This window comes from Talpa occidentalis, unplaced genomic scaffold (genome assembly GCF_014898055.3).
Source record: "Talpa occidentalis isolate TD23 unplaced genomic scaffold, MPIMG_talOcc4v2.1 talOcc4.17, whole genome shotgun sequence".
Lineage (NCBI taxonomy): Eukaryota > Metazoa > Chordata > Mammalia > Eulipotyphla > Talpidae > Talpa > Talpa occidentalis.
This window is the reverse complement of record NW_023601754.1, coordinates 8,034,747-8,058,977: the sequence shown is the minus strand read 5'-3', so window position 1 is coordinate 8,058,977 and position 24,231 is coordinate 8,034,747. Positions and strand designations below refer to the sequence as shown.

Genomic DNA, 24,231 nt, shown 5'->3' with positions numbered 1-24,231 from the left:
AGGCCAGAGATGTGGGAGGGTGAGAGGATTCACCAGAGACAGAGTAGGGAGCAGAACAGGCAGACTGACCAAAATACACTGCTGAGGGGAGCAGTGGGCGAAACAGGAGAGGTCTGCCGCGACAAGTGGTATTTTCACCGGCTGGCTGGGATCGAACCCGCACTGCAGAGGCTGCAGACAGCTTCAAAGCGTGGCACTCAACCCGCTGTGCCACCAGGGAGGCCCCAGAAATAGTGTCCTTTTAAAACATTGCTGCTGTTGGATGTGAGGCTATCTTGCTGGGACTTGTGTCACCTCACTGATAACCAGGGTTGATATGGCTGATGTGGCTGGCTAAGGGAATGTTTCCTTCCTCCTTCACCTCTCCATGTGTGTCCCTTCCGAAGCCACGGGTTGAAGAGGACAGTGTTCCCCGAATACAGACGGACCATTCTTCAGCCAAGGGTATCCAAGTAGCTCTACTCTTTGGCCAAGGGTATTCTAGTAGCTGTGCTCCCCTGCTAGAACCACCAAACAAACTCTTAAACTGTTATTGCTTATTGACAATGCATCCAAGAGCTCTGATGGAAATGGAAGAGATTAATATTTTCATGCCTATTAACACAAAATCCACTTTGCAGCCCAAGGATAAAGGAGCAATTTCAAGTCGTTATTATTTAAGAAATACACTTCATAAATCATAGTGATTCCTCTGATGGATCTGGGCAAAGTCTACTGAGAACCCTCTGCAAAGGACTCACCATTCTAGATGCCATTAAGAACATGTGTGGTCCATGGAAAGGAGAATCAAATATCAACATTAACAGGAGTTTGGAAAAAGTGGATTCCAACCCTCCTGGATAACTATGAAGGTTTAAGACTTCTGTGATGGGGCCTCCCTGGTGGCGCAAGGGTTAAGATGCAACCTATGAAGCAATCCGCAGCCACTGCAGCACGAGTTTGATTCCCGGCCAGCCAGGGAGCAACCCACATGGCGCAGCAGACCTCTCCTGACTCAGCCGCTGCTCCCCTCAGCAGTATACTTGGGTCAATCTGCCTGTTCTGTTCCCCACTCTGTCTGGTGAATCCTCTCACCCTCCCCACCACCTCTGGCCTGTACCCCAGCTCTTGTATGCATAAATAAATAAATCTTTAAAAAGAAAAAAAGACTTCAATGATGGAAGTAATTGCAGATGTGGTAGTAGTAAGAGAATTAAAATTAGAAGTGGAACTTGAAGATTGAATTATCATGAGTTCAATCTTTTAAAACTTAAATGGATGAGGAGCTGTTTCTTATGGATAAACAAAGAAAATGGTTTCTTCACATAGTATTATGTGAACATCACGGAAATGACAAAAGAGGATTTAGAATACTGCACTTAAATGATAAAGAAGCAGTCTCAAAGTCAAATCATTGAGAAGATTTGACTTCAATTTTGAAAGAAGTTCTACTGTGGGTAAAATGATATCAAACAACATTATATAAACTCATGCCATTTTCAGCAACACGAATGGAGCTGGAATAAGTGAAATAAGTCAGAAGGAAAATGATAAGTATCAGATGGTTTCACGTATATGTGGAATATAGAGAAACTGAAGAAAGGATCAGGAAAAAAGAAAACTTGTAAGTTGACCATAGATCTGTGGCTGAGATCAGGGGCGGGGAAACAAGAGGGGCATAGGGGAGAGAGGAGCACAAGGGACTATGGTGATGGGTCACAGGTGCTATGGTGGTGGAAGAACTATGGGGACTATACCTGAGGGGAGAAATCAAATACTGTCCAAAATTTAACAATAGTGTAAGAAAAAGGAAAAAAAAGGGGGTCTCCCTGGTGGTGCAAGGGATTAAGACACAACCTATGAAGCTACCCACAGCCAATGCAGCATGAATTTGATCCCTGACCAGGGAGCTACCCACATGGCGCAGCACACGTCTCCTGACTTACCCGCTATTCCTCTCAGCAGTGTATTTCAGTCAGTCTGTCTGCTCTGCTCCCTACTCTGTTTCTGGTAAGTACTCTCACCCCCCACACCTCTGGCCTCTATGCATAAATAAATCTTTTAAAAAAAATAAACAAATTGCTTTGCAAAGTCCTGGTTTCTGTTTGACCTCACAGAGTAGGCCTGATCCTAGGAAAGATAAAAGATACCTTATTTAAAAAAAATGAGAAAGAAGGGGCCTCCCCAGTGGCACAGTGAATTGAGCGCTGCGCTGTGAAGCTGTCCGCAGCCTCTGCATGCAGGTTCGATTCCCGGCCGGCCAGGGAGAAACCCATATGGCGAGCAGACCTCTCCTGTCTTGCCTGCTGCTCCCCTCAGCAGTGTCCTTGGTCCATCTGCCTGTTCTACTCCCCGTTCTGTTTCTGGTGAATTCTCTCACCCTCCCGCGCCTCTAACTGTATCCAGTTCTTGTATTAAAAAAAAAAAAAAAATCTTAAAAACAAAGAGAGGGCCTCCCCAGTGGCGCAGCGGTTGAGCGCTGGGTTGCGAAGTTGCCCGCAGCCTCTGTGGCGCCGGTTCGATCCCCGGCTGCTCCCCGGCCATCGGAGGAGGGTCCCACATGGCGTGCAGACCTCTCCTGCCGCCCGCTGCTCCCCTCAGCAGTGTACTTCGGTCCTTCTGCCTGTTCTGCTCCCCGCTCTGGCTCTGGTGAATTCTCTCACCCTCCCGCGCTTCTGACTGTACCCAGTGCATGTATAAACAAAAAACAAACAAACAAATAAATAAAACATGCCTTTATAAAAAAAAAAAAAAAAACAAAGAGAAAAAAAGCATTACATGCTACACAGATCTTTTATGAAAGGAAGAGCCAATCAATAGCACAAACTGCATTGTTTCATTTTAAGAAATGGCCACAGCCACCCCAACCTTCAGCAACCACCACCCTGATCAGTCAGCAGCCATCAACATTGAGGCAAGATTCTCCACCACCAAAAAAATGACAACTCACCGAATGACAGATGACAGAATTTTTTAGCAATAAAGTATATTTTAATTTAGACACGATGCTATTGCACAGTGAGTAGCATAATTTTATGTCCATTAAGAAACTAAAAAATTTTGTGACTTTATTTATTGTGGTGGTTTAGGACAAAAATCACAATCTCTCTCTGTATATGAGTTAAAGGAGTATATGTGAGCACAAACCCATAGTGCTCACAAAACATTTTAAAAACCATTTCATCCCCCTTCATAAACAATTCAGTTTTTCAGAGTAGCAGAGTGTAGCAAGACAGAAGAATTAATACACACAAACACCCTGGATTGCAGAGCAACAGATGGCAGACACTGTCAAGCAATCTCTTGAGTTAAAAGAATTGTTGGGTCTAGGCCAATTTCAACTGTGTCAAAGCTGCTTAGCAATTTTGGTTCAATGAGGAAAGGAAAGGAACTAGAAGGAGGAAAAGGGGAGGCAGCACCACCTCCATGATGTTCTAGATAGCAATAAAGTGCTGTCTCTGTAAGTTACAGGGCAGTGGAGTAGTTCTGGAAAGGACAGTAGTCAAGGAAAACTGTGAGGGAGTAAGGCAGGTGAACCATGCGTTCTGTAGAAAGCAAAAGGCTTTCATATTTTCTTCCTGGTACATAACATAGTGCACATTAAGGTTTCAAACACAATCTTACGTTTTTGCTGTATCACTGAGTAAATGAGTAGGATGTGGGTCTGTTTTAGCCTAGTGTTACAGAAGAATTGAATTTGGGAAGCAGGGACAGAAAGGCCTATTCTAGTCAATTATGTCACTCTCTACAATTCCTTCTAACACTTTTAAGAGAAAATCAACTTTCCAATTCTTTTTCCAGAATTATTATCACCTGCTTTTCTACACCTGAACCCATAAACTAATTTCTTTCAAAGGGTATGACTTTAGGGTTTCAATTTAAAAAAAAAAAAAAAAAGGCAAATAGAAACATGAACAAAACTCAGCTATTTTTTTCTGAGATGATACTGAGTCCAAATTCCTGAAAAATAGGATTTTTGCTTGGGGAAGAAGTAAACACTTCTCTTGTTAATTGGGAAAAAAAAAACCCAAACCTCTATTTGAGAAAATAGAAACAACACTCAAAACTCACAAAATAAACAAATGCTTTCTTACCTTGCTACCATGTTGAGGTTTAAGGTCATTCTGTTAAAAGAGGAAAACAAATATTTTAAGACCTTCCCAAATGAACTCTGTGTGCTCCTTCCAAACCTCCAAACACAGCACTACATTCTGGTGGTAATGAACTCCCTGGCAGATGTTAGGGTGTGTGGAAGGGTAATGCCCACAACCTCCATTCCAGTTTCTGAGTCTAACAAGATCCTTTGTTGCAACAGTATGGTTTTAAAAATTTACCTGACCATATTCAGCGAGGAATTTGCAAGAACTACCAAACCACTATCTTCTATAGAAATATTACTCATTCTAATACAAAGACCAGTCAATCAAAAAATCAAGCAAGCAATAATCCAAAATGAGTTCCCTTGCTTTCAGAGGTACATGTGCTACCTTATAAAAAGAAGCAATATCGGGCCTCCCCGGTGGCGCAGCGGGTGAGCGGTGGGTTGCGAAGCTGCCCGCAGCCTCTGCAGCCGGTTCGATCCCCAGCTGCTCCCCGGCCACCGGAGGAGGGTCCCACATGGCGCGCAGACCTCTCCTGCTGCCCGCTGCTCCCCTCAGCAGTGTACTTCAGTCCTTCTGCCTGCTCTGCTCCCCGCTCTGGCTCTGGTGAATCCTCTCACCCTCCCGCGCTTCTGACTGTACCCAGTGCATGTATAAATAAATAAATAAATCTTTAAAAATAATAATAAAATAAAAGGTATTTAAAAAAAATAAAAAATAAAAAGAAGCAATATCTTAGCATAATAAGGCTAGATGGTTTTGGAGAAAACATAGCCTGATGTCTTGGCAGAATGAATTTCCATTTTAAAAATGTATTCCCTCATTGTGCTGTGTGGCTGTTTGTAGTTTCCCCTCCATAAGCACGCCTAGTTCAGTTAGTCTTACCGGATGCACATCACCAATATAGTACTGCTTGAGCATTTCTCTGGCATCAGAGGAGTGGCCCACATCTTCAAAACTTTCGCTTGCATCTGCGCCAGCTTGTTCCAGCAGAACCTCTTCTCCACCAGGATGCTACAAGGAAAAGAGGTATTTACTGAACAGAGGGCTCTCTTAAGAGCAAACTAGTAAGTTATTTCCCCCTCCTTCTTTCTCTTTTTTCCCCTTTATTGGGACTAATAGAACACAACTGACATGTATGTCACCTGACTGGATCCCATGTAAAGAATGTAACATAACTTCTGTGACATTCTGGACAAAAAAAGACATCACACAGGTGTTAACTGTGAGGACACCTAGGGCAGTTGCAAATTGAAAGGTATTCTATAAAACAGGCCTGAGAGCTCCAAAAATATCAAGGTTATATAAGTCAAAGACTAAAGAACTGTTCCTGATTGAAGGAGGATAAAGAGATACAACAACTGGAAAGGGTTGATTCCTTTCCCCAACATAATTGAGACAGTTGCAGAAACCCAAATGAGGGGCCTCTCGTTGGTGGCACAAGGGGTTAAGTGTCAGAATTATGAAGCTATCTGCAGCTACTGCAGCACGAGTTCGATTCCCGTCCAGGGAGGTGACCCACATGGCACAGCAGACCTCTCCTGTCTCGCTTGCTGCACCCCTCAGCAGTGTTTTAGTAAATCTGTCTGTTCTTCTCCCCATTCTCTCTGGTGAATCCTCTCACCTCCCCCCCCCCACCTCTGGCTTGTACCCCAGTTCTTGTATGCATAAATAAATAAATCTTTTAAAAAATGATAAAGGGTTTATTGAATTCTTTACTCCATTTTTATAACTTTCCTGTAAGTTTGAAATGGTTTCAAAATAAAAAGTTATCTAAAGTAGTAGTACCAAAACTGCCACTGTACCGAGGAAATAGAGGCTACCTGTAACTTACAAGCTATAAGACCCTGGAAAAGTATTTAAGAAACTGAGATGTTGGGCCTCCCTGGTAGTGTAAGGATTAAAGTCTTAGTGCTTTGAAGCTATCGCCAGTCACTGTGACTGAGTCTGATGCCTAGCCAGGCAGCTAACCCACATGGCACAGCAAAAATCTCCTATCACGACTGCTGCTCCCCTCAGTGATGTATTTCAATAGATCTGCCTGTTCTACTCCCCACTTTGTCTCTGGTGAATTCTCTCACTCCCCGCACCTCTGGACTACACCCCATTTCTTATATGCATAAATAAATAAAAATAAATAAATCTTAAAAAAAAAAAAAGAAACTGAGATGTCTTTCTTTCCTTATTTGTAAAATGGAGGTAGTATGAGTAGTTTGTTATATTCAATGAGATATTTTATATTAAAAAAGGGAATGGTACAATGTGTACAATATATTGTCACCCATGATTTTAAAAAGCAGATTAAGGCATGCATGTGCATAAAATCTTGCTGTAAACACTGGAGAACCTGGTAGCTGAGAGTTAGGAGAGAAGGAAAATTTTTCACTGCATGCCCTTTTGAAATTACTTTACCAAGTAAAACATTACCTACTCAGTAAATTATTTTTGAAGAGTTATATTTAGCAGTCCTTCACTTAAACACTCAATATTTACTTACACAAATAGCAAATTTAGAATTTACATTATTCAACATATCTAGATTTATTATTTTTGAAATAGCAAGTAATGCTTTTTATAATAGTGACTTTTTGTAACAAAAAAAAGAGCACAAATTTGCTCATCCTTCTCTGAAAGACAAAATCAAGTGAAGCACAAAAATTCTATGTGTAACCTGCAGTGACAGTCATTTGCCTATAAGCTCCCTGAACCTAAGGATAATGTGCTAGTGTCTCCTAAAAGGTCTCTACCCAGTGAGTGACTCTCTCTCCTTAATACTTAAGCATGTGGTTTTATTTTTTTAATTTTTTTTTTAAAGATTTATTTATTGATTGATTGATTGATACATACAAGCACTGGGTACAGTTAGAAGCGCAGGAGGGAGAGAGAATTCACCAGAGCCAGAGCGGGGAGCAGAGCAGGCAGAAGGACTGAAGTACACTGCTGAGGGGAGCAGCGGGCGGCAGGAGAGGTCTGCGCGCCATGCGGGACCCTCCTCCCGAGGCCGGGGAGCAGCCGGGGATTGAACCGGCGTTGCAGAGACTGCCGGCAGCTTCCCAACCCAGCGCTCAACCGCTGCGCCACCGGGGAGGCCCAAGCATGTGGTTTTAAAGCAAGAATAAGGAAGCCACCACTCATTTCTCACTACATTTGAAACCTCTGTGCTGTGTTAAACCATTTGTTTTGGAATTAAGTGCCTGTATGCTCTATGCAGCCAAACTATGGCGACCATTTTTTTCCATAAGATATATCCCAACCAGAGAGTGAAAGCGTAACAACCCTCAGCAGCAGGAGGAACGTCAGGGAATGACTGAATTTATGACGTTCAGCATAGTTCTTTCTATAACTACAAATTACTCTCACTGTCACCAATCTCTCACCACAAATAAACAGAGAAAGCAGAATACTTAAAAATCTTTTTCAATGTGGCAAATTTGGAAAAGACAAAATTGTATGCTTTTACACAAGTAAATTCATACAGTATACTTTTAGAGTCCTTTTTTTTTTCCCACTGAGGCAAGGGGGCATCAGAGCAATCAAAAAAGCCTAGGTTGGGCCTCCCTGGTGGCACAAGGGGTTGTCTCAGCACTATGAAGCTATCAGCAGCCACTGCAGCATGAGTTGGATCCCTGGCCAGGGAGCTACCCACATGGCACAGCAGACCTCTCCTGTCTCCCTGCTGCTCCCCTCAGCAGTTTATTGCAGTAGATCTGCCTGTTCTGCTCCCCACTCTGTCTCTGGTGAATCCTCTCACATCCCCCCTCCCCGACTTCTGGCCTGTACCCCAGTTTTTGTATTCATAAATAAATCTTTTTTTAACAAAAAGCCTAGGTTTAGTAACTCTCACTCAAAAATGTGGTCTTACAAAACTAGCAGGCAACTATAAAGCGAGCTATTCAGCAGGGGAGTGGGAGGGAGCGAGATTAAAACAGAGGTAGGAAGAGCACAAGAAACTATGGTGATGGTTCATGGGTGACTTGGTGGTAGGAATTTTATGGGGACTACAACTGAGAGGAGAAAGCAAACTGTACAAAAATGAATAATGATGTAAAATATATATATAGAAATAAATAGAAAAGAAAAAAAATATGGTCTTAAAACAGATAATTTAGATCAAGCAGAGAGATTTCTGGGAACCCCTAGCTTCTGTTTTAGAACTCTATAAACTTTAGACAATATTAAAATAATATTGGCACTCCAGGTGGAGGCAGTGCACTGGGTCTGAGACTGGGGTAGAGTCTGGTCAGTCCTAGCGAAAATAATTCCCAGGCTAAGGGCAGAAGCTGCTATTCAACTCCAACCTCTGTCTCTGGATAGTCCTACCCATCTTTATCATTACCTTCTTTGCAGGCACCATCCACCAGGATTTATCATCCTGTTAGAGAGTGACAAGAAGCACACCCAGGAACAAGTATCTGACAGTTAACACCTAATATGAAGCACAGTCTTCAGGGAAAATGGAAATTAATTATACTCCATAATAGTCCTTGGCATGTAAAATATTACTTCAAAAACCCAGAGGAAGCATTTAAAAAACAAGAGTACATAGTATCACTTTCTCTTATATGACTGATCCCATTATGCTCATGGACATGATGAATGGGACATAACAGCCTCCCTTTGATTCTTCATGGGGGATGAATCAACATGACATTCTCAGACACTTACAACCAAAGTCCTATGTCCAACAATCTTGTATTTTTTTAAAAAAAGATTTATTTATTTATGCATACAAGAACTGGGGTGTCTGCCAGAAGTGGGGGGGGTGGGCAGGCGAGAGGATTCACCAGAGACAGAGTGGGGAGCAGAACAGGCGGAATGTCTGAAATACTGAGGGGAGCAGCAGGCGAGTCAGAAGAGGTCTGCTGCGCCATGTGGGTCACCTCCTTGGCCAGGGATTGAACTCGTGCTGCAGTAGCTGTGGATTGTTTCATAGTGCTGATGCTTAACCCCTTACGCCACCAGGGAGGCCTCCAACAATCCTGCTGTAAGCCTAGATTACAGCAAGGAATTGAACTACTAACATTAGCTACATCCTGGTGAATTCTGCCTTCTGGCACTCCCTTTATGTATTTGGGTTTTCAGGGCATTTACTCTCTGATTCTGGGCCAAGGTAATATCAATGACCAATCAGAAATGATGCAGGGGCAGATGACTACAGCAGTCATGGCCATACCCAAAGATACCAACAGAGCTTTCAAGACCAAGTGGAAAGTTCTGGAGCTAACATCACCAGCAGACACTACCCGATGGCAAAAAGAGGAGCTCACAGCCCAAGACGTCCACTTTGAAAAAGGAATTAGAGACCTGTATTTTTTGAACACCAAGCAGGATCTCAAAATAACCTTTAACCTTATAATTTTCATTTGACCTGGAGTTTCTAAGCTACAAAGAAGAATTTCTGAGTTTATGGATGTGCAGCAAAGATAATTCTTTTTTTTTAAGATTTATTTTATTTATTTATGCATACAAGAGCTGGGGTGTAGACCAGAGGTACGGGGGGTGAGAGGATTCACCAGAGACAAAGTGGGGAGCAGCAGGTGAGACAAGAGCATGTGGGTCAGCTGCGTGGCTGGGGATCAAACTCGTGCTGCAGTGGCGGCTGAGAGTTTCACAGTGCTGAGATTTAACCCCATGCACCACCAGTGAGGCCCAAAGGATCATTCTTATCAGAACCATGTTCCCCTTTGTCTGAAACTAGAGATAATGAGGAGTGGGTGTTGGCAGACTTATAAGGAAAGAGCCACTTTTTTAATGCTTTAAAATTTTCTTCTGGTGACTGCAGAAATGAAAGACAGAGAAAGGGGAAAAGTCAAGCTGGGAATAACCTATAAAAACTCAGCAAAAATTCAATCTTTGGAAGAAACACTGCCAATTGTAACTATCATGTACAATCAGCCTGACTTCTAACCAAAGTAAACTCTTGTTTTCTTGGGCTCCAAACTCCTTGTATGTTTACTTTAAATGTATGCACTAGCATTTTAATAACTGCTTTTGCAAAATATTTTTTAATACAAAAAATTTAGAAATTAGGGGTGAACAAAATATATTTCCCTGCATTGTTCATTTCAAATCTCTGTAGGATGATATAAAAAGCTAAGGTGTTAACATTTTGTTCAAATAAATTCTTTTTCAGAGGGAATACTCAGGACCAGGATAGACCTAACAAACCTTCTATGTCTCTTACTGTTCTTCTGGGTGACTGTGAGACACTGCTGGATTCTCAAGTCCCTTCAGGATGACCAAAGATGGGTTAAATTCAGAATACTCAAAACCACTAGGAAAAAAATTCAATGATTCTGTACTATTTATGGCCACTCAAATAAAGACCCAGTTATTCTGAATAAGAGAGTTTACATATCATTATAAGAAGGGAGAGAGGGTAATTGCTGGCAGATACATAGATAAAGGTTGCCCAGGAATAATTTCGTCAGGATTAAATGTCCCAGAGAAGCGGCAAGATGCCATTTCTGTATCAGAGGCAGATATAATTTACATGTTGAGTACCGTAATCAGAACAAATGACTCTAGATGCTACTAAGTAAACGATCCTGTTTTCTCTTTAATTAAAAGACAAATCAAATTGAAGTAAAACTGGGAAAGTCAGAATTAAAGGCCTGTGGCTTCGATGAATGCCAATATCCCAGCTGTGATATTGTACCAGTTTTGCAAAATGTTATCATTGGGGGAATGGGTTAAAGGCACAAGGAATCTATTACTTTTTGACAGCTGCATATGACCCTATAATTATCTTAAAAAAAAAGTCAATAAAAAATTAAAGAAAAAAAAAATTTAAAGCAAAAGCCCCCAACTATACAACTATAAGACATGGAGACAGACACATGTACTTAGACACACAGGTCCACAAATGATCATAGCAGCATTATTCAATATGACCCTAAATTTGAAAAAGCCCAATGTCCTTGAACAGAGTATGAATAAACTGAGGTGAAATCACACAATGGAATCCTAATTGGCAAAGAAAAGGAGTGAACCAGTGTGATATGCACAATACAAAAGAATGTAACATTGAACAAAAGATGCCAGAGACAAAACAATATACACTGGGCCTCCCCGGTGGCGCAGCGGTTGAGCGCTGGGTTGCAAAGCTGCCCGTGGCTTCTGCGGCGCCGGTTTGATGCCCCGCTGCTCCCCGGCCACGGGAAGAGGGTCCCACATGGCGCGCAGACCTCTCCTGCCGCCCGTTGCTCCCCTCAGCAGTGTACTTCGGTCCTTCTGCCTGCTCTGCTCCCCGCTCTGGCTCTGGTGAATTCTCTCACCCTCCCGCGCTTCTGACTGTACCCAGTGCTTGTATAAACAAAACAAACAAACAAACAAACAAATAAATAAATAACATGCCTCTATATATTAAAAAAAAAACAAAAACAATATACACCGTGACTCTCATTTCTAGAAAGTTCAAAAACAGGTAAAACAAATTTAGAGTGTTAAAGTTAACAGACCACACTACCTCTGGGGATGAGGAAGCAGTGCTCACAGGGAGGGGGCATAAGGAGAAGTTTGAGGGTGCTGTAATGTTTTATTTATTTTTATTCTTTTCTTTAAATGTGCCCATGTCTTATGTTTTACTGTTTTGTTTTGTTTTTTCCCAAGATTTATTTATTTGTGCATACAAGAACTGGGGTACAGGCCAGAGGTGTGTTGGGGGGGGGGCAGGTGGTGGTGAGATGATTCACCAGAGACAATGGGGAACAGAACAGGCAAATTGAAATACACTGCTGAGGGGAGCAGCAGACATGTCAGGAGAGGTCTGCTGCGTCATGTGGGTATCTCCCTGGCTGGGGATAGAACTTGTGCTGCAGTGGCTGCGAACAGCTTCATTGGTTGCGTCTTAACCCCTTGTGCCACCAGGGAGACTCTGCTCTAATGTTTTAGACGGTGATTAAGTCCACTTATTAGGATGACATCATATAGCTAAATCTCAGGAACACATAATTCGTGGGAATGTAAGTTCCAAAACAGCATCTACAGAATGCGGCCATTATCAAAAGTAAAATACAATTACATTTGTACATACAGTCAAATGATCTTTGACAAGGGTGCCAGGACCATTCAATAGGGAAATGACAGTCTGGGAAAACTGGATGCAAACCACATGCAAACGAATGAAGATGGAACTTAATCTTCATATACAAAAATTAACTCAAAATGGATTAAAGACATAAACATTAAGACCCCAAACTACAAAGTCCCTATAAGAAAATACAGGACAAAACACACACACACACACGTGTGTGTGGGGGGGAAGCTTTATGACACTGAACTTGGCATTCCTTTTTGAATATAGCACCAAAAGCACAGGCAACAAAAGCAAAAATTGATAAACAGGTCTACATCAAATAAAACTTTTCATGCTTCAAAGGACATAATCAACAAAATGAAAAGGCAAGCTACAGAATGGAAGATATGTCAACCTGGGATTAATACCCAAAATATATTAAGAACTCCTAAACTTAACAAGAGCATCATATAGCTGATTATAAAACAGGCAAAGGGGGCCTCCCTGGTGGTATAAGGGGTTAAGTCTCAGCACTATGAAGCTATCAGCAGCCACACTGCAGCAATGAGTTTACTCCCCTGCCAGGGAGCTATCCACATGGCACAGCAGACCTCTCCTGTCTCACCCGCTGCTCCTCTCAGCAATATATTTCAGTCAATCCAACTGTTCTGCTCCCCACTGTCTCTGGTGAATTCTCTCACCCCTCCCCACACACCCTTTGCCCTACACCCCTCTTATATGCATAAATATTTTTAAAAAAACAGGGAAAGAACTTGAATAGACATTTCCCTTAAGATATTATACAGGGCCTCCCCGGTGGCGCAGCGGTTGAGCGCTGGGTTGCGAAGCTGCCAGTGACCTCTGCGGCGCCGGTTCGATCCCCGGCTGCTCCCCGGCCACCACAGGAGGGTCCCACATGGCGCGCAGACCTCTCCTGCCGCCCGCTGCTCCCCTCAGCAGTGTACTTCGGTCCTTCTGCCTGCTCTGCTCCCCGCTCTGGCTCTGGTGAATTCTCTCACCCTCCCGCGCTTCTGACTGTACCCAGTGCATGTATAAAACAAACAAACAAACAAGTAAAATAAAATAAAATAAAAGCATGCCTCTATAAAAAAAATAAAAAAAAAAAAAAAAAAAAAAGATATTATACCAATGGCCAACAAACAAAATGCTCAACATAGTAATCATTCAGGAAATGCAAAACAAAACCACAATGAGATACCCATTAGGACATATACTATGAAAAAAAAAGTGAGGGCTTCCCCGATGGCGCAGCGGTTGAGCGCTGGGTTGCGAGGCTGCCCGCAGCCTCTGCAGCGCCGGTTCGATCCCCGGCTGCTCCCCGGACACCGGAGGAGGGTCCCACATGGCGCGCAGACCTCTCCTGCCGCCCGCTGCTCCCCTCAGCAGTGTACTTCGGTCCTTCTGCCTGCTCTGCTCCCCGCTCTGGCTCTGGTGAATTCTCTCACCCTCCCCCGCTTCTGACTGTACCCAGTGCTTGTATAAATAAATAAATAAATAAAATAAATCTTTAAAAAAAAAAAAAAAAAGAAAAAAAGTGAGATGAAGGAGCAAGGATGTGGGGATACTGGAATCTTCATGCACTCATGGTGAGAATGTATTAATGTGCAACCATCAGCACTATCCATCTCCAAAACGTTTTTCATCTTGCAAAACTGAAACTATGTGCCCATCAAAAGCCATTTTTTGACGAAGTTTTTTTTGACTTGAAGTCTCTAGTAAAGCCATGTCTGCTCTTCTGGTTATTATTTGCAAAGGACTGATTTTTCCATGCTTTAACTTTCAAACTATTAGTGTTTTTGGGTCTAAAGTGTTTTCCCATTCTGCTAATCTCTATCTTTTGATTGAGAGTTTAACCAACTGAAAGTAATTACTGGGGCCTCCCCGGTGGTGCAGCCGTTGAGTGCTGGGTTGCAAAGCTGCCTGCAGCCTCTGCAGCGCCAGTTCGATCCCCGGCTGCTCCCCGGCCACCGGAGGAGGGTCCCACATGGCGCGCAGACCTCTCCTGCCGCCCGCTGCTCCCCTCAGCAGTGTACTTCGGTCCTCCTGCCTGCTCTGCTCCCCGCTCTGACTCTAGTGAATTCTCTCACCCTCCTGCGCTTCTGACTACCCAGTGCTTGAATAAATAAATAAATCTTTAAAAAAATTAATTAAAAAAAAAGTAATAATTACTGATAAGGAGAGACTTACTCCATCAAAATTAAAAATCTTTGTACATCAGAAGCCATAATCATCAAAACTGCATGGTATTGGAACAAGAACAGACATACAGACCAATGGAATCGAATAGAAAATTCAGAAATAAACCCACAGATTTATGGTCAACTAATCTTTGACAAAGGAGCAAAGACTATGCATTGGAGCAAAGAAAGTTTGTTCAATAAATGGTGCTGGGAAAACTGGGTCGCTACATGCAAAAGAATGAAGCTTGACCACTACCTCACACCATACACAAAAATCAACTCAAAATGGACTAAAGAACTAGACATAAGACCTGAAACCATAAAATATATAGAAGGAAATATAGGCGAAACACTACGGGATTTGCACATCAAAGACATCTTTACAGACACATCACCCAAAGCAGTGATAGTGAAGGCAAAGATAAACAGCTGGGACTACATCAAATTAAAGAGCTTCTGCACAGCAAAAGAGACAATAACAAAAACAAAGAGAAACCCCACCAACTGGGAGAACATTTTTGCACACAACACTAATGATAAAGGACTGATCACAAAAATCTGCAAAGAGCTGATGAGACTCAGCAACAACAAAGAAAATAACCCAGTCAAAAAATGGGCAGAAGAGCTAAAAAGAAACTTCTCTGAAGAGGAAATGCAAATAGCCAACAGGCATATGAAAAAATGTTCAACATCACTTGTCATCAGGGAAATGCAAATCAAAACTACCATGAGATACCATCTTACACCAGTGAGAATGGCACATATTAAAAAAACTAGCAACAACAAATGTTGGCGAGGGTGTGGAGAAAAAGGAACACTCCTGCACTGTTGGTGGGAGTGCAAACTGGTCCAACCACTATGGAGAGCTGTGTGGAGATTTCTGGACCTACTAAACATAGAGCTTCCATAGGATCCAGCAATTCCACTCCTAGGTCTTTACCCAAAGGACACAGAAACATCCATTCCAAAGATCACCTGCACCCCTATGTTTATAGCAGCACTATTTACAATAGCTAAGCTTTGGAAACAACCCAAATGCCCAAAAATAGATGACTGGATCAAGAAGATGTGGTACATATATACCATGGAATATTACTCAGCATTCAAAAAAGATAAACACATGCAATTTGCAGCAACATGGATGGCGCTGGAAGGGATCACGCTCAGCGAAATAAGCCAGAAAGAAAAAGAAAAATACTGGATGGTCTCGCTCATTGCAGGAATCTAGAAAACTTAAATAAGGGACCAGGAAAATGAATAACTATAAGAAAGTGAAAATCAAAATCAACAAAAAACTATGAACCAGATACACTTTTTGGGGGGTGGGGGGCGGGAGGGGAGGGATTGGGGTCAGAATGGGGGGGCTGCAATTGTATGGGGAATATAAAAATAAAATTTATTATTTAAAAAAAAAGAAAAAATAAATAAAAACTGAAAAAAAGCAAAAAAAAAATCTTTGTACATCAGAGGACATTATCAAGAAAGTGAAAAGGAAAATAATTAAAAATCACGTATCTAACAAGAGATTAATATCCAACATACATAAAGAACTCCAAATTAACAAAAATACAGAGAATCCAGTGAAAAGATGGCCATATAATTTGAATAAACATATCTCTAAAAATACTCAGAGGACCAAAAGTACATGAAAAGAGGCAACATTATTAATCATTAGGGAAATACAAATTGAACTACAATGAGATGCCACTTTATACCTATTAGGGTGGCTCTAATTGGAACGTAACAAGTATTGGAGACAACATGGAGAATCTGGTTCCCAACACTGCTGCTGGGAATGTAAAATGGTTCTGTAGCTGTGAAGGACAGTTTGGGGCCTCCCCTGGGGGCGCAGGCACTTGAGCACAGCACTGTGAAGCTGTCCGCAGCCTCTGCAGTGCCGGTTCGATCCCGGCCGGCTGGGCGAGAATCCCACATGGCAAGGCAGACCTCTCCTGTCACGCCCGCTGCTCCCCTCAGCAGTGCATTTCATCAGTCTGCCTGTTCTGTTCCCTGCTCTGTCTCTGATGAATCCTCTCACCCTCCCGCAGATCTGGCCTGTACCCCAGTTCTTGCATAAATAAATAAATAAATAAATAAATAAATAAATAAATAAATCTTAAAAAAAAAAAAAAAAGGAACAGTTTGGAGATGCCTCAAAAAACTAAACACAGAATTACCATATGGTCCAGCAGTTCCACTACCATGTATAAACCCACTTGGTAGTATAAAAACTCTGAAATGCCAAAGGACTCAGATCGGTGAATATCAACGTTCACCACAGCATTGCCCATAAAAGCCAAGGAATGGAAACAATAGATAACAACACTTTCAGACTAAATTTAAAAAGATAGACCAAAAAATATGCTCTATACATACTTATAATGGAATATTACTGTCTTAAAAGTAGTGAAATTTTCATACATGCTACAACACGAATCAGCCTTGAAGACATTATGCTATATGAAATAAGTCAAATACAAAGGAATAAATATTGCACGACTCTATTTATAGGTGGTATTTACAGTAGTTAAATTCATGAAGATGAAAAGTAGAACAGTGAGTACCAGCAACTGGAAGAAAGGGCGGCCAGGGGGAATTACTGTTTAACGGGCAGTGTCAGTGTAGGATGATCAAACAGTTCTGCAGATGCACAGTAGTGATGGTCCCACACCTATGTGAATGTATTTAAATGCCACTGAAGTGTGCACTTCCAAATATTTAAAAGGAAATTTTATCCTATGTCTATTTTATCACAATAAAAATGTTTTAAAATCATGCTAGGGCCTCCCCGGTGGAGCAGCAGTTGAGCGCTGGATTGCAAAGCTGCCTGCAGCCTCTGCAGCGCCGGTTCGATCCCCAGCCACCGGGTGAGGGTCCCACATGGAGTGCAGACCTCTCCTACCACCCGGTGCTCCCCTCAGCGGTGTATTTCGTCAGTGTGCCTGCTCTGCTCTCTGCTCTGACTCTGGTAAATTCTCTAACCCTCCCGCACTTCTGACTGTACCAGTGCTTGTATAAATAAATAAATAAATCTTAAAAACAAAAAAAAATCATACTAAGTGAAAGAGGCAAAAGCAAAAGGACAAATATTGTGTGACCCCATTTATGAGGTACCTAGAATAGACAAATTCACAGACACAAAGCAGATTATAGGTTACCAGGAACTTGGTGAGAGGGAGGGGGTGGGAGAGTAGGTGTTATTGCCTAAATGGTTACAGAGTTCCTGTTTGATGTGATGAAAAAGTTTTAGAAATACCAGTGATGGTTACACAATATTGCAAATGCAATTACTACTTGAATTATACAGTTAAAAAAGATTAAAATGAAAAATTTTGTTACATTTATTTTGTGATAATAATTAAAAAAACAGGAAAGCAAGATTTATATACCTATAATCTACATAAGACAAAATGCAGCATTTTCCTGAATCACATAAGACAAGTTAAGACTACAGGTGTCTGGGAGTGATACTCCGTAATCTAGATTGGTTGCCTACACTATTCAAATATTTTGGACAATCAAATTCCTCCCAATATTTTTTTCTTTTTAAAGATTTATTTATTTATTTATACAAGCACTGGGTACAGTCAGAAGTGCGGGGGGCCTCCCGGTGGCGCAGCGGTTGAGCGCTGGGTTGCGAAGCTGCCCACAGCCTCTGCAGTGTCAGTTCGATCCCCGGCTGCTCCCCGGCCACCGGAGGAGGGTCCCACATGGCGCGCAGACCTCTCCTGCCGCCCCGCTGCTCCCCTCAGCAGTGTACTTCGGTCCTTCTGCCTGCTCTGCTCCCCGCTCTGGCTCTGGTGAATTCTCTCACCCTCCCGCGCTTCTGACTGTACCCAGTGCATGTATAAACAAAACAAACAAACAAACAAATAAATAAATAAAACATGCCTCTATTAAAAATTAAAAAAAAAAAAGAATTAAAAAAAAAATAAAAAGAAGTGCGGGAGGGTGAGAATTCACCAGAGCCAGAGCCGGGAGCAGAACAGGCAGACAGACGGAGGACATTGCTGAGGGGAGCAGCAGGCGTGGCAGCAGAGGTCTGCACGCCATGTGGGACCCTCGATGGTGGTGCAGAGGCTGCTGGCAGCTTCGCAGCCCAGCACTCAACTGCTACGCCACCGGGGAGGCCCCTCCTCCCAATATTTTTAAAGTAAACCTAATATAAGGTATACATAGTTCCCATTTCTCCTAGGACCTGCTTTGCTTTTATTTTATTTTTTTTTAAGATTTATTTATTTATGCATACAAGAGGTGGGGTACAGGCCAGAGATGCGGGGGAAGAGACGATCCACCACAGACAGTGGGAACAGAACAGGCAGACTAACTGAAATACACTGCTGAAGGGAGCAGCAGGCAAGACAGGAGAGGTCTGCCTCACCATGTGGGTTGCTCCCTGGCCAGCCAGGGATCGAACTCGTGCTGCAGAGGCTGTGGATTGCTTCATAGTGTGGTGCTTAACCCCTTGCTCCACCAGGAAGGCCCCTGCTTTGCTTTTAAATCTTGTATGAATTTGCAAAAAAGATTCTTTTGACTTGGATAACTTTTGTGCTTTAAGACTAATAGACTTTGTCTCAATGTATATTATGTAAGCATTATAGAACAGTACAAATAAAACATTTCAAATAAATTATACTGCAACCTTGATCCTAATCAAAAGAGATGAAACAATGACCATGATCTATTTATCTCTCTCAGTCAAGGGAAATATAAAGCAATTTTTTTAATGTCCTCAGGACGACTTTGGTCAAACTGTCCACAGAATATGTTGGCTTTTCTTTACTGAGCACTATTGGAAAGAGGAAGAAAATCAATGCTTCAATATAGAAAAGAAAGAGGACAATTTATTAATAGAAACTAATAATTCCCGAATACTCATTCTTTGGAAAGGAAAGTGATAGAAAAGTAGAGAATGTGAAAAATGGCAAATAGTTACAGAGTAAAAATCTTGTTAGGAAAAAATTACAAATTCTCTGTGGGTGGAAATTCCATACTGATGTAATAAAAATTTAACAATAGGGATATGCTAAAGACATCTGACTTGGAAAATAAAAGCTAGAAACATTAAGTTGGACTGCGGAAGCTGCAAAATTAGGCTGGGTGATGGAAAGAGGGACCACTAGCCAAAAAGATCATGAGAATACCTCACCAAAATAATACACGAAGGTTAATATTTGGGGGAGTATAAAAACTACTTCCTAAAAAACAATCTGACTGGCCAGAGAAAGATAACAGACCTGGGAGGTGAACAGGAGGAAATGATGCAGGCCCATGGGTATTTGCATTTGGACTAGAATGAGCCCAGTTACAGAGGGCTGTCACCAAGAGGAGGCTAACTTGATGGTTGCCAGACAGGGTGTAACCTTGGCAAAGTGACCACTGCCAGGGTGTGAATTTCAGGTCTGCAGGTCCAAACATAACTTGATACCCTTATCCCCACCGGATGAGGTACCACTATTATAGAGTCTCACAATTCCTCAGGCACCATCATGATGATATTTATCACAACTGTTTATGGACTGTCTTTCTTCCCCCACCAGACTACAGGCTTCATAAGAATAGGGACCAGATTATTTTATTCAAGGTTATATTCCAGAATACAGCACGATATCTAGAACTCAGTGAGACCCAGGGAGCACTCACTCTTTCTTCTCTCCCTATGCCTCTCTCCTTTTCTGGTGTGAGGTACCCATGCCACATGCAAAATGAATAAATAAGAAAAGTCGATTTGTTGTTACAGATATCTCACCTGGACAGTGCTGGAGGTTAAACTTCATTTTATTTCTAGCCTTTCCCAGGACTAACCACCTGAGACTGCTCAAGGAAAACAAAGCACTGTTTATAGATTTGCGAATTCCACAAGATAGGCAAAGATCAAATCACATTTCTTGACTAATTTCGGAGAAATTCACTAAGAATTATTAGTCAAACTAACACTTTTGGGGGGGGAGCTTGGGATGCACCAAACAGAATCTGCATTCTCAGTCTTAAGGCAAGACCACACTCTCCCCTGCTCAACAATTACTTACAAAAATCTCATACTCTCTGCAAGTTCAAAGCTAATCATTCATCTTTGTCTTCACTTTCTCTTCCGAGCACCTGCCACTTAGCAAGATACAGAGGAAACAATGTATTTAATTTCCTACTACTAATAAAAACAACAGCTAACATTTACTGAGCTCTTTATGCCAGGGACCATAGCAAGTCTATAAAAATTAACTGTCACAAAAACAACTCTGGTAGAGGTACTACTATCTCCATTTTACAGAGGGAAAGGACCTTTACTAGCTAATTTGCCTGAGGTTACGCAACTATTAAGTGGCCAAGTAAGAAAACTTAACTAGACATGCAAAACCAACACCTAGCCACTAGAATTTTATTTCATGTGTATAAGAATTCACCAAAATTCTCTTCTAAAGACATCAAGAAAATGAAATGGCAAAATATAGAATGGGTAAAAGTATTTGCAATATTTACATCTAAAAGGATTTGCATCCAGAATATATAAAGGCGGCTTTCAAGACAATAATGAAAAAACCAACAACCCAATTAAAAAAATGGACACTTCACAAAAAGACAAACAGCCAATAAGTCCATGAAGATACTCAATATCTATTAGTGATCAGGGAGATGCAAGTTAAGACCATAATTATACACAAATACACAACCATTAGACCAGCTAAAAGTAAAATGACTAACAAACATCACATGTCAATGAGGTTGTGGAGAAACTAGAACACTTGTGCCTTGCTGCTAGGAGCGTAAAACGATGTGAACACTTTGGGGAAAAGTCTGATAGTTGCTTTAAAAGTAAAAACAAAACTATATGACCCAGCAATCTCACTCACGGTTACTGACCCAAGAGAAAGAAAACATGTCCACACAAAGATTTACCCATCAAAGTTCACAGCAGCTTTCATCATTATAGACAAAAGAGGAAAAAAAAAAGAAAGACAACACCCCAAATGTCAAGCAGGTGAATAAATGTTTTGTATACTCATAAAGCAAAATCAAAAGGAACAAATAGCTGATACATGGAAAACAACAGGTGATTCTCACAGATAGGTGAAGCAAAGTTGGTCACAAAAAGTGCTCACTGTTCTAGTGTTAGAAATCAAATCATGGTTTGGGGCAGAGGTGACAGAAATGTTTTATGTCTTGATTGTGATGGTCATTACAAAGGGGAGACATTTGTCAAAACTCTACACACAAAATCTGTACATTTTTTGTATGTACATTAGATATCAACAGAATTGACTTAGGGGCTTAAAAACAACAACAACAGGGCCTCCATGCTGGCGCAAGGGGTTCAAACGCAACCTGTGAACCTATTTACAGCCACTGCAGCACAAGTTCGATCCCTGGCCAGGGAGCTACCCACATGGTGCAGCAGACCTCTCCTCACTCACCCGCTGTTCCTCTCAGCAGTGTATTTCGTCAGTCTGCCAGTTCTGTTCCCTGCTCTGTCTCTGGTGAATCCTCTCACCCTCCCCTGCAACTCTGGCCTGTACCCCAGTTCTTGTATGCATAAATAAATAAATCTTTAAAACAACAACAACAACAAACTTAGCAAAATATTACCAACAACCCAAATGTTTATCTAAGGAAGAGACTGCTGAATAATTATGGCCCATGAAAAAAATTCTATGAAGAATAAGCGACTGTTCAGGTATTAATATGCAAAGATAACAGAGATAAACAAGTAAAAATAAGCAAGGCACAGGTCAGCGTGTAAAGTATGCTACCTTTTGTATAAAAAGAGTGGGAGGGACTACATTCACTCTGGCTTGCATATGCAAAACAAAACCGTGGAGAATACATAAACTGCAGTTAATTTTGGGAGGCAGTAGAAGTAGGCATAAAGGCAGAGGCTTTTCAAGGTATAACTGGATAACCTATTCAAAAAATGAAAAAATTAGCTGGGTTCCAGAAAAAGGTACCTGTTGTAACTTTCCTATGTCACATCCCCAACCTTTCAAATTATATCTAAATGCAAAAGAAAGTGGCTATAAAACATACTTAATTCCATACCCTCCAACGATGAAAAAAACTGAGACAAACCCTAATATCATAGGCACAGGCTATCGGGCAGGACCCCAGCCCACAGAATTTTATTACCTCTCTGCTCCCCAGTTTTCTCATCTCTAAAATAGATTGTTGGAATGGTTAATTAAAAGAGAAGTAACATGAAAAGCACTTAAACACCCAATAAATACTATATTGTTACAACTAAACAAAATCAATTAATATGTACTATAATTCAGTTAAAGAATACTATGATTGTACTTCTTTATACATTTGCATATACTGGTATATGTGCAGAAGATGTAGAATTCAAACAAATTCTTGGGATTAAAAGAGTTTCCCTTTCTTCCCTTCTGTGCTGCTTCCCCTTCTAAACTAGACTCCTCAGCAAAAGTAATCTACTTGGAAAACAGTTTCACACCCCTCACTGTATTATATCGATAGTCAAATCCATACTTCCTACCCACCCTTATCTGTCCTGGCTCCTGACAAGCTTTGGTCCACAGTTGCTTTCAGGCCCTAATGTGCCAAACCTCTGATTGTTGGAAATGCTGATAGAAAGCTCTTTTATCTCTTCTTCCCAAAGGAAGTACCTTATCAGCTCTATTAAAAGTCATCTTCTCACCGAGGTGTTCCTATGTCACATATTAAAGATACCTCCCCCCCAACTTATTTTCCTTTTTCAATTCCTTGTTTGTTTCCTTCACAGGAAGCATTATCATTTTAAACTATTTCATTTGTTGTCTCCCCTGGAAGGAGAGCTTCAAGAACACATGACTTACTTTTATGTATCACGAGGGTCTGGAATCGTAGCACCTGATATACTCAGCACTGAACAAATATTTGTTGAATGAATAAAATGCTACCCAATATATGTGGCAGGCACGAAAGTAATAGTCCCATTTACACTAACAGTCACTAAATAATGTATAGAAAGCTTTAAAATCACAATGGGTTATTTTAAGTTAATCCTCTCAAAAATGGTTATTTTTCCATTAAGTCAGAGGTTCTCAAACTTTTGTCTCTTTTTATTCATAGTGAGAACAAATATTAACTGAAACAAAGGCTCAAAAAATCATACCCTTGCTAAGGAAGATGCACTTTGACATTTTCTAGTCCATGTCATAAGGTATTGTAGCATTTTTTATGTGATTTTTCTAAAGCACTAAGTGATAGAACAATGTCTACTATGACAGTATTCTAACTTTTCACTCATAATTTCATAAACCAATACAAACTGACTCAAAATGCAAATTTAATCTTTTAGGGGAAAGATAATTCAATTACATTACTAATTCTAAATTACCACAATCAAACCCCAGGATCAGACTCTAAACATATCCATTAACAAAAAGAAAACCACACAGCACTAAACAGTGCAAGATATTTAGGTTGAGGAACTCCCTTATAAGGAGGAACCCAAAGGCATTTTAGATCGGAAAGATGATGAAAACCAATTATAGAGCCTCCCTGGTGGCACAAGGGGTTAAAACACAACCTATGAAGCTGTCCGCAGCCACTGCAGCAAGAGTTCAATCTCCGGCCAGGGAACTGCCCACATGGCGTAGCAGACCTCTCCTGACTTGCCAGCTGCTCCTCTCAGCAGGGTATTCCAGTCAATCTGCCTGTTCTGTTCCCCATTCTGTCTCTGGTGAATCCTCTCACCCCCCCCCAACTCTGGCCTGTACCCCATTCTTATATGTATAAATAAATCTTTAAAAAAAAGAAAACCAATTATAAGTTGTCCCCCTCTCATCTAACAGTAACTCTATTCTTTCAGACCTGGAGGGTAAAAACTTCGGTATCATCGACTTCTCTCACTCCCCAAATCCAAAGCATTATTAAATTCTATTAGCCCATCACAGTACACCCAAAATCTCATACTTGTCACTAACCCTACTGCCAGCAC

General features: G+C 41.3%; 2 protein-coding genes across 7 annotated transcripts in view; both read right to left on the bottom strand.

Annotated features, from left to right (window-relative positions):
- LOC119249006 (cytochrome b5 type B) overlaps nt 1-24,231 on the bottom strand; it is an 87,852-nt gene that overhangs the window by 59,118 nt on the left and 4,503 nt on the right. For 5 of the 6 annotated variants that reach the window (XR_005126027.2, XR_008552406.1, XR_008552405.1 and 2 more), the window contains exons 2-3: nt 4,965-5,093; nt 4,074-4,103 (exon numbers count right to left, since the gene is read on the bottom strand). Coding sequence is in view for 3 of the 6 variants with exons in the window: in XM_037516005.2 (XP_037371902.1) it covers nt 4,074-4,103; nt 4,965-5,093 (159 nt within the window). In the remaining 3 variants the exon portion in view is untranslated. The remainder of the gene's footprint in view (nt 1-4,073; nt 4,104-4,964; nt 5,094-24,231) is intronic. The other variant, XM_054696946.1, reaches the window with a different exon arrangement.
- NIP7 (nucleolar pre-rRNA processing protein NIP7) overlaps nt 5,074-24,231 on the bottom strand; it is a 99,123-nt gene continuing 79,965 nt past the window's right edge. The window contains exon 6 of the mRNA XM_037515998.2: nt 5,074-5,093. The gene's annotated coding sequence lies outside the window, so the exon portion shown is untranslated. The remainder of the gene's footprint in view (nt 5,094-24,231) is intronic.